Below are 10,889 nucleotides of genomic sequence, written 5' to 3' on the forward strand. Positions count from 1 at the left end.
AGTTCACAACTCTTCTTTCAGCAATAACAATTCAGTACACAACTCTTCTTTCAACAAATCTTCTTTCAGCAGTAAAAAATCAGTTCATGATGCGTTGCGAGCTCCATTCCCATTTTGTGCTGATCTTCATCAGAGTTACTCTTATCTGCAAACAGAATGTACTGCCAAAAACAATCCCACAACTCTAAAGCTCATAATATATATTAGCAAAGAACAGCAAAAATTCCTCAAGTGCATCAATACGTATTCAATGCACTCAATTCAATTCCAAGTGCATCAACACATATTGCTTATCTAACATGAAACATTGTGTGTCGATATTTTCTGGTTAATAAACATTTGCCTTATCTTTTCCCCCGTTGGCTGTAAAGGCTGAACAGCTGGAAGCCAAGAACATTCTAGAGCCATTAATTATTGTGACTCCTGCGTTGGAGATGAATGTTGACAGGGCCAAACTACAAGTGACGAATGACACTTGAACAGCAAGTGTATTCCTCCCTGTTCACTTGCCCTCCACTTGCTCTCCGCTCAATCCACTTGCTGTTCAAGTGTCGTTCGTCACTTGTAGCTTGGCCCTCAGAGACCCCTCATGCCCTTGTTCAGCAAGGCAATGGAGATCTTGGTGTTTGACCCAACTATGTGTTTTTCATCACTGGAACAAGAAAACCCCCAGTGTGATTTCTTCATTTAAGACCCACTTCTTTCTCTCTTTTGGGACCCTGTAAGTTCTTCCACCAGGTATCAAATGCCAGCAGAGAGCCATGCTGTTGTGTTGTGGCAAAAAGCAAAACAGGAGTTGTATTGGCACCTTCAACAGATTGATGGAAGCTCAGCTCTGTGGTTTTGAGGGTGGAAGGTGGCGCTGAGCTTCACACACCTCTCCCCATGGTGCCTACGTTGCAGAATTCTCCTGGAAGTCCCCCTTGCAGCCACCCTACAGTTTCTCCTTTCCTTCAAAGAAAAAAGGCTTTATATTTGCTCTGGAGTAAAGGAGAAACTAAAGACAGGAGCCAGACGAGTTATGCAGATTGGCCTGAAGTTGTCTGGATGCTCCCTTCACTGCAGGTGCTTCCTGCTGTCCATGCAGGGGGAAATTCTGGTGTGGAAACAGCCTAAGATTTAAGTGGCACTGAGATACACCCCGCCCCCCTCATTCTTCACAGCAGAGCAGGATTTGAACCCCTTTCACTTGAACACTGTCCCCTTAAAAAAACACTGCTTATGCTAAGCCATTCAGAGTCGTAATTAGACAGTGGCCATTTCCACACACGTTGAATAATGCACTTTCAATGCACTTTCGCAATCCTTTGGAAGTGGATTTTTTGTTCCACACATGGAAAATCAGTTTCAAATGTTCACTAAAGAGTATTGAAAGTGGATTATCCAACGTGTGTGGAAGCAGCCATGGGCACGAACAGCATTACGAACAGAAAAAACCCACAAACAGCCCATTCGTCTGTTCATGAACAAGCCATTTGCGAGGCTCCATTCTAAATGAACAACTGGTCATTGCAAGCCTCGTTCGTTGCCTTCGTCAGCCATTTGTCAAGCCAGACAGTCTGGGGCCTTTCAATCAATTCCCCTGGCAATGGCAGGGACTGAACTCTGTCTGAACTCCTGGCTTTCCTTCTGGCTTTAACTCTTCAAAGTACTTCCAGCAGAGAGTCCCGTTTTTGCCACTGTGAAGAGAAAATGACAACAAAGGGAAGGACCCATGGATCATGCCTTTCCTGGGGTGCAATCTCTCTGAAACTTTGGGGGGGGGGGTCTTTGGAGGACAGTGAGGACTATTTCCCCTGCAAATTTGGTGGGTATTGGACATTGGGAAGGTCAGTTTGTGGGGTGTTTAAAGGGCCTTGCCCCTTGCAAGTGGAAGGAAAGGGCCCTTTAAACTATCAGCTGGCAGGCGGCAGGGGGGATCTTTATGGGGCCACGAACAATGAACAACTAACATGTTTGTGAACAGGGTCATGTTCGTTACGGTTCATTGTTCGTTGCTGTGGATGGCAACAAACAATTAACAGCTTGTTCGTTTTTTCCCCGTTCGTGCCCATGTCTAGTCGTAATCCCTCCTCAGTGATTTTGTACATTTGCTAAAATTCAATGTGTTTATGTACCACAAACACCTGTGTATTTAAGCAGAGGTAAGGCCCATTACGTTGCAAGCCTCACATATATTTTCTTTATACTTATCTCAATAAACTCAGTTCTCAAGGAAAAAAATGCATAGGATCAAGTTGCAGAGGAGCTGCAAGCCAAGAGAAGCTAGGCAAAATATCACCCAAACGGTATTTGAATGTTATGAGCAAGTGCAAGGGCTCCAGAAAGAAGAAACAGGTCTAGAAAGACGACAAGCTCGGACGGATGTCAAGAAGCAAATCCTGGTTTATTTGTAGGTTCATTTGTAGCCTGAACAGAGGCACTGGGTAGCATAACTGAACTCATTTGATGTCGATAGATTGGACCTCGAAGTCTCCTGCCGCTGAGATGTACTCGACATAGTCCAGGTTTATTTGTCTTTTGAAATCAAACCGATGGCCGTCAGGATAATTCACTGTTACCTCACCGCTGTTTAAGGTGAAAGTGAGCTGAGGAGGAGAGATCAAGATGTTAGCCAATTGCAGTTTTCTTGAGGACGATAGATACTTGTTCTCACTGGCAGGGCAGTTTATAGAAGGCAGTGACCAGACCACACAGAGTCCTGCCTCAGGAGCATCCATATGTCCGGGCTCCTTATGTAGAGCAGTCTCTGGTCATATCTCCTAAGTTGGAAGCTACGGCAGCCTATCTTTCCCAAGATTCCTGGACAAAGGCCGCTCCCTAACCAGCATTTTACAACCAGTGAAGTGCCTGACCCACACCGCCAAGCCTAGCCCGATTTTATCAGCTTGGAAGCTAAGCAGGGTTGGCCCTGGTGAGTGCTTGAAGGAGAATCTGCTAAGGAAGGCCAGGGTTGCTAAACCAAGGCATGCAATGGTAAACGATGTTGGTTCGTCTCTTGCCTTGAAAACATAAGCAGGGGTTGCCATAAATTTGTAGCAACTTGACAGCCCTTTCCACCTCCACCAAGAGCAGGCAACATAATTCCTAGGGGAACGAGGGCCAACCTACATCTCACAGTTGTTCACACATTTCATCTCAGTTCCTCAACCTGATTTTCATTCACTCAGTCACATATCAGTTTCCTGCGGGGAACTCAGTCCCCAAATGGGGTTTGGGCAATTTAAAGGGCCCTGCCACTGGCAGGTCCCCTTAAACTATCAGCTGGCAGGCAGTGAGGAGGGGATCCCTCCCCTTGGCGCCAGCAGATGGAAATGTGTATTTAAACCCCACAAACCACGAACCATGAATTGGTTCGTAACTGGCCCCACTTCCATGCCAGTTCATGGTTTTTGGTTCGTCGAAATCCACGAACCACGAACCTCATGGTTCGGGTTTTTTTTTGGTTCATGCCCATGTTTACTCTGTATTGGATTCTTGCTAATACTATATCTTTTAAACTTGTATCTATTTACCCTATGGCATTGTTTATGGAAATGTCCTTGATATTGTATTGAAATGTACTCGATACGGATTGTACTAATCTCATACTGTGTAATCCGCCTAGAGTCTCAGTGAGAAAGGCGGACTATAAATGACATAAATAAATAAAAAATGGCAGCTCTGAATGGTGGGCTCTATGACATTACACCCCACTGAGGTCTCTCCACTTTCACAAACCCTGCCCACCCCCAATCTCCAGCAGTTTTCCAATCTGTAGCTGGGAATTCTAGCATTCACTGAATGTGCCATGCCCAAGGATACCTCCCTTCCATTTTGGAGGCAGCCATCATGGCTTCTCCCTTGATTCCTTTCCATTTTCCACTCACCCTCGTGATTTCTCCCTGCTTGAATGGGAAGTGATGATCCCGTGTCTCTGAACCCCACTTTCCATCCTTCCTGGTGTTATACACAACCACATTTTCGTCAAAGCGAGGGTTAAAGTGAATCAGCATGTTTGAGTTATCTCGGCCCAAGTTGATGGCAAATCTAAAAGGAAAGGATACACAGGCAACACGTTTAGGCCTCTGATGTAACAGGAACTGAAATAAAACAATTCACGCAAACACTCTAGTTTTCTCTCTGTTTCTAGTCTGCGGCCCATCCAGTTCTGAAGTGTAGCTGCACCGGGCGACAATAAGCATTTAGTATCCAGACATAGCCTTTGTGGTGGGTGGTGGTTCGGTTTGTATTGTAAATATGCCTGACTGCTGGGAGTTCTGGAGTAGTCAGGAGGAAGAGACCACAGTTGAGGTTGGAGTTCAAGCAGAGGAAAAGACTGCAGTCTTACTTGGGGGCTGAAGCAGGGGTAGAGGAAGGAAGGAAGGAAGGAAGGAAGGAAGGAAGGAAGGAAGGAAGGAAGGAAGGAAGGAAGGAAGGAAGGAAGGAAGGAAGGAAGGAAGGAAGGAAGGAGAGAGGGAAGGAAGGAAGGGTGGTTTGTGCCTTGGGTGACTGGAGGAGGTCGCTGGCCATGCCCCGTAGACTATGGGTCTCACCACATGAGACAAAATACACTTGAATCACACCGGTAATTTGAGTGTATTTTGTAATTCAAGTGTATTTGAGTGTAATTTGAGTGTATTTTGTCTCGTGTGGTTTGACCCTACTTATGGGAGGCAGAACCCAGCCCATTTCTAAAACCTGCCCAGAACACACACGTGCCTAGTTTTAACCCACTAATACAAACCTCTTGGCTTCGGGCGCCACCTTCCCCTTCACAAAGACGGAATCGCTAACTCCGACCTTCTTCAAGTTGGTGACGGTCAGTTTCTGAAGGAGAGGGAAAGCAGGAGCATTATTGGTAGGTGGGTGCTCTCTAGCCTGTGGACAACGTGCCTACACCCATTTCTCTAGGAGAAAGGTTAAAGATTTCTGGCCCCAGAAACACCATCAACCGAAGAGGGACCTTCTCCATCCAACTATGCAAGCAGATGTCATCCTGCAAAATGTGACATCAGATATAAAAGCCTTTTAGTGCTCAGGGTGCTGCAAGGCCATTGTCCCCCCCCCCCAAGACGTCTGCTAATGAACTGTTGTAGATAAGTCATGCTAGTCCTTTAGCGAGGAGCATAGAGGACAAGCTGTGCCCCACCCCAGATAGAGGAAGAGGGCCATCTCCTCAGCAATCCCCTCATGTGAGACAACCAGCAATCTTCTGTAGTAATTCAAGACTTCCATTTTGTCTCAGAAAAAGAATTCTGGTAATAAAGCTATTGTGCGGCACTACCTGAAAACACACAACACTGGAGGAAATACCGTTGCTGGCTTTGTCCAGTACTTCTGCGAGAATCTGTCTAGAAGTTTCATTACAGCAGCAGATTTTTACTTCGGCAATAGCAGACCAAGGCCTCAATGCTTCTGAAAATCTTTACCTAGGAGGAAGCACCACTGAGGAAATATGCTTTGAATTCCATTCGCTCCCCAGGTACTGCTTCAGAGTTGCCCCGTTACCATTCCTCCAACTGAAAAGCATTTTTGTTCTAATAACCCACTCCGCCTAACCAAACGACAAGGATTACAGATCAAATGCACTAAGCTAAGGACCATCCCTACAGACTATCCACTAGACTGTCTTTTAATAGACAACTTACAGGTTCCATTGCTAAGTCTGTAGAACTTCCACTTGGGATCGATAAGGCTCAACAAGGCAGCTTCCAACCGATACTCTGCAATGATGCTTTATTGGGCTGCCTGAACTTTAAATAGAGGCCTGGAGCCCGCCCTTTCTCTTTCCCAACCAATCAGACACCAGGTTGTAAAATCTGTAAGAGATCCTCATCTGAAACATTTTGGCTTTCCACCTTATGAACTCAAGCCAGTGTTGCAATACCTAAATGTGTACCACACTGTTAGAGTTACAGATAAAGGCTCTTTAGGGGATGCAAAGCTACACACTACCACCTAGTTAACAACAACAACAACATTCGATTTATATACCACCCTTCAGGGTGACTTAACACCCACTCAGAGCGGTTTACAAAGTATGTCATTATTATCCCCACAACAAAACACCCTGTGAGGTGGGTGGGGCTGAGAGAGCCCCTAGAAGTTATGACTGATACAAGGTCACTCAGCTGGCTTCAGGTAGAGGAGTGAGGAATCAAACCCGGTTCTCCAGATTAGCGTCCTGTGCCCTTTTTACTGCTGTTGTGGAGTTAGGGGTACACAGAAGACCTGAGTGCGAGGGGAACAAGACTGCATTCAGTCCAAGGAGGCAGGTTACTTCAGAGGTTTCCTTTCTCAATTGCAGGGCTTTGGGGTCCAGAACCTTCGGAGAAGATTGGCTCACTTACTTTGGAGCCCACATGGGAGGGATTTTCAAAAGATGCCATTTCTATGGGTATGTGTGCATGCCCAACAAGGCAGGGATCCCTTGACATGGGGGGGCAAACATCCAGGGGTGTTGGCATGCTACGTAGCAGGACTCCAATGCCTACTTCACTGGGTAGTTGGAAGGAACAGCATGTGCTTCCTAACCTCAACTTCCCAGGTGGGGCAACATGCGAAGGGTTGCCAGATGGTTTCAATCCAAATACTGAACACACTTCATGAGAGCTGCTGTAGCATAGTGGATAAGTGGCGGGGCTCTGAGCCAGCACTCTGCTGGTTCAACTGTTACAACTGCCATGAGCTCAGCAGGTGGCCTTGGGTGAGCCACTCCTCTCAGGGTCAGAACACACGAGACGAACTTCACATGAAGAGCGCACTCAGGGTCAGGACACATGAGACGAACTTCACGTGAAGAGCACTCTCAGGGTCAGGACACATGAGACGAACTTCACTTGAAGAGCACTCTCAGGGCCAGGATATACGAGACAAAGTTCACATGAAGAGCACTCTCAGGGTCAGGACACACGAGACGAACTTCACGTGAAGAGCACTCTCAGGGTCAGGACACATGAAACGAACTTCACGTGAAGAGCACTCTCAGGGTCAGGACACACGAGACGAACTTCATGTGAAGAGCACTCTCAGGGCCAGGACATACGAGACGAACTTCACGTGAAGAGCACTTTCAGGGCCAGGACATACGAGACAAACTTCACATGAAGAGCACTCTCAGGATCAGAACACATGAGACAAATTTCACGTGAAGAGCACTCTCAGGGTCAGAACAAACGAGACAAACTTCATGTGAAGAGCACTCTCAGGGTCAGGACAAACTTCAACTTGGTCCTGTAATTTTTGCTGAGGATGATAGTCTTAAACCCCACCCCCCTCCGAGCAAAGTGGATTTTTTTGCAAAGAACAGCTGTTCAACTGAAGAGATTGTCTTTCAAAGAGATTCTCTCAAAGAGGGACTGATTCTCTTTCAAAAATCCAATTAGCTGGTTTTGCTTCAGCTCAGAGATGGCGGTGGGGTGGGGGGAATCCGAGGCGCAATTCCCTGCTGGGAGAATAAGAATCAGAGGGACGGGATTTCTCTCTCGCTCAGAAAAAAACCCTCAGCTTTTCCTGTCTCTTGTTATATTATTTTCCAACCCCATCCCAAATCTCAGAGGATTTTTGAAAGAGATTGTGTGTGTGTTAAACTCTCCCTCCCTCCCCAGCTGAGAATCATGTTGAGCGGATGGTTTTTTAAAACTACAATTCCCAGGGTTCATTGCAAGATTTGACACATGCCCTTGTGTATCGTGTGTTTTGTCCCTCAGCCCTGGCTCCCCAACTATATTGTGAGGATAATAGTTACAGTGACTTTGTTCGTCTCTCTGAGTTGGGCACTCATCTGTCCCGAAGGGTGGTCTTCTTGTTGTTGTTGTTGTTGATATTTACTTACACTGTGGTACATCTGTACATTTTATATATTTTATATGTTTATAAATCAATAAAATAAAATAAGAAGAGGGGGACCCACAAGAGCTTGCAAGAGAGGGAGGGGAAATCTAATCCCCCCTTGTCAGATTCTTCCCCTCCTTCTGGCCCCAATTCCCCCCTCCTTCCTCCCTTGCTTTGTCCTCCTCCTCCTGGTAGCCGAACTTCTACCACAAGGCCACGTGTCACAAATGCCACCCAAATGCCAGTGCTATTCATTTCTATTCATTTATTTATGTGTAGTCCGCCTTCTCACTGGGACTCAAGGAGGATTACACAGAGTAAGTCAAATGTAGTCAGATGGGACATCCCATAACCAATGCAGTAGGATTTGGATTTGTCGAAATCTGGAACCAACCAGAAATGTGAAACAGAGTTGAAGCAAAGCGTAAGAGTTAACAAAGCACATTAACTGAGGCCAAACATTTGATAGTAGGAGCAGTACAAACTATAGACCGTGGTACTAACCACGGCCCCTATCCCTTTACCCAAGTAACTTTCTGAACCATTTTGTTACAGCGCACCTCTATTACCTGTGTAGAAAAGCCCTCCTGAATAATTCATTTTTGCAATGTTTTGCACATGCACAAACATCGCTCGTAATGTTCTGGGGGTTTTGTTTACCAAATTCTATTAATTTTTGTGCAGAACTCTGACTGAGTTGTGGTCATGGGGTCTAATCTTATAGTTGTAGCCTAAATCTGAGATGCAGTCATGGCTGGTTCCACTGAGTGCGGAATTTTAAAAAAAAAATTCACACAGGCTGTTAGAAATCAGCAGCGCATGACATGGGATGGGTTTAGCATGCTTTTTCTTAGATAGAAAAGAGCCCAGTAGCACCTTTAAGACTAACCAACTACAGGAGCTACTGGACTCTTTTTCTATTTTGCTGCTACAGACTAACACGGCTAACTCCTCTGGATCTTTTTCTTAGATGTCCTGCTTGGCACCAAACCATAAAATTGTTGACTTAATAAACTGTTGAAGTTACCTTATTCCACACCCTTGGTCTATCCAGGTCAGTGCTGCCTACTTTGGCAGTCAGAGTGGTTCTCCAGGGTCTTTCTCAATGTAACCCTTGCCCACTAGAGGGAGATAGACAGTTGGGGTATTCCTTATAAGGAAAAAAAGGCGCAATTTTCCCTGAGAGACTGGAGGGCCTGAAGCGGCAGGGAGAAGCACTCTCTCCTCAGAAACGCCCCTTTCTATGAACTCTCTATTAATGTTACAGGTATGAGAATTTCTTATACTTATTATTGGAAGAGAGGATTGTGTTTATATTAATTGGCTGTTAGTTTGTAATTTGATTATTGTTGGGACTATTTGAAATGAATGTTACGTGTATAAATTTCCCCTGAGAGACTGGAGGGCCTGAAGCTTCAGGGAGAAGCACTCTCTCCTCAGAAACACTCCTTTCTAGGAACTCTGTATTAATGTTATAGGACTCCTGTGAAGAACAGAAGGCACCTCAACGTAGAGCACAGCTACAAGTTGCTGCAATTCAAGGGACTGACCACCATACAGAAGTCAGAAAGACTGAGGCCGGGGTCTGCTCGAGTAAACCAGGGCTGATTCCAGACGACTAACCTGAAGGCGCTGCATGCCGCCATGTTTCCCCGTCGCTATCCGGAACATGGCGGCATGCAGCGCCTTCAGGTTAGTCGTCTGGAATCGGCCCAGGCCTGTTTTGTTACATGATTGTTGTTATATATGTTTTATTATTGTATTGTTCCAAATAAGATGTTTTTTTCCCTCAAGTTTGTTCATTGTAATCTTTTATAAATGCAAGTGTCACAAGGTGGGATCACACTGTCATAGACATGAACTCTCCCAGTTCTCAAATTAGATAAATGTATTTATTTGATATTGCCCTTGAACAAAACAGGTTACATCAACACCGCTCACCTGGGCCTTTTCTAAACTGGTAGAATGGGCTGTTTCTTGCTGGGTGGAACACCATCCTTGGAGGATGGTTGGCCAACATTTCTCAGGCTGGGGCAGCTCAGCCATCGGCGGAAAAGCTCTTGGAGTTTTCTTCGGCTGAGTGCTTAGCTAAGGGGCATTCTGGAAGTTCCGGGCGGATGGCAAGAGGCAGAGGACAAAATGTTTTTGCCTATCTGGAGCAGGGTGACTCCGATCCAGCAAAGGGGAGGATTTTTACTTAATACTCCCTGGGTCATAGATGTTCTCTCTTGCCCATTTAGGCGAATCCTTCAAACAATAACTTTGCATATTTATTAACAGAGTCAGTCTCTGAGGAATCAGGGTGTGGGGGAATAAATGATGAGGACATTTCCTTCTGAGCCCCAGTTCCCCCTCTAGGGTGCTGTGAAATCTGAGGGACTTAGACCAATACCCCCCATTTTCCTTCCTCACCCCTAAATTGGAGCTCAGCTGCCCTCAACATGCTGTTCCTTTGGGAGGTCCAGAGTCAAGTCCAACAAGATTTCCAGGGGTATAAGCTTTCAAGGATCAGACCCCCCCTCTGGATTTGAATCTTGTTCTTCTACTGCAGGCCAGCTACCCATCTGAAACCATCTCTGAAGAAGACAACGAGCATGCTCTGTCCTTGTCAGGCTGGGGTGGGGCTAGATTACAACTTAATACTTTCAGCATATCTGGGGGAACATCCAGGTAAACAAACAACACATGGGAGAATCACAATAAAAACCACAGAAATAATAGATGATGTGCAGCTGGGCTCCTGAATTTTTGTTTTGCTTTCTTTCCATGTAGTCATATAACATTCTGGGCAGAAAAAAACCCCAAAGCAAAACTCTCCTCCAGCACCACATTTCAAATGAATCAATTTTCTTCCCGTCAGCTTTCTTCAGCATAAGAACATAAGAGAAGCCATATTGGGACAGGCCAATGGCCCATCCAGTCCAACACTCTGTGTCACACAGTGGCCAAAAACCAGGACTGTTTCCACATTACTTACTTTTACCCTGGACACTGCGGAACATGGCGAAGAAAACATGGAAGATTGCATCTCCTTGCATGAGTTTTGGGCAACGTTGCGCAAAACTCGCGTGAGA

General features: G+C 45.7%; 1 protein-coding gene across 1 annotated transcript; it reads right to left on the reverse strand.

Moving 5' to 3' along the window:
* Nucleotides 1-2,441: 2,441 nt before the first annotated feature.
* Nucleotides 2,442-9,861, reverse strand: LOC129326341 (galectin-1-like). The gene is made up of 4 exons (XM_054974496.1): nt 9,757-9,861; nt 4,727-4,809; nt 3,870-4,029; nt 2,442-2,588 (listed from the first exon to the last, which is right to left on the reverse strand). The coding sequence occupies exons 1-4, from the start codon at nt 9,859-9,861 to the stop codon at nt 2,442-2,444; spliced, it is 495 nt and encodes a 164-aa protein (XP_054830471.1).
* Between the last annotated feature and the right edge of the window lie 1,028 nt (nt 9,862-10,889).

This window comes from Eublepharis macularius, chromosome 3 (assembly GCF_028583425.1).
Source record: "Eublepharis macularius isolate TG4126 chromosome 3, MPM_Emac_v1.0, whole genome shotgun sequence".
Lineage (NCBI taxonomy): Eukaryota > Metazoa > Chordata > Lepidosauria > Squamata > Eublepharidae > Eublepharis > Eublepharis macularius.

Coding starts and splice junctions, on each gene's coding strand:
- LOC129326341 (XM_054974496.1), bottom strand. CDS start 9,861: ATGGCTGAGCTGCCCCAGCCTGAGAAATGTTGGCCAACCATCCTCCAA. Junction 4,030..4,726: donor GTGGCGCCCGAAGCCAAGAG/GTTTGTATTAGT, acceptor CTTTCCTTTTAG/ATTTGCCATCAACTTGGGCC. Junction 2,589..3,869: donor AGCAGGGAGAAATCACGAGG/GTGAGTGGAAAA, acceptor TCTCCTCCTCAG/CTCACTTTCACCTTAAACAG.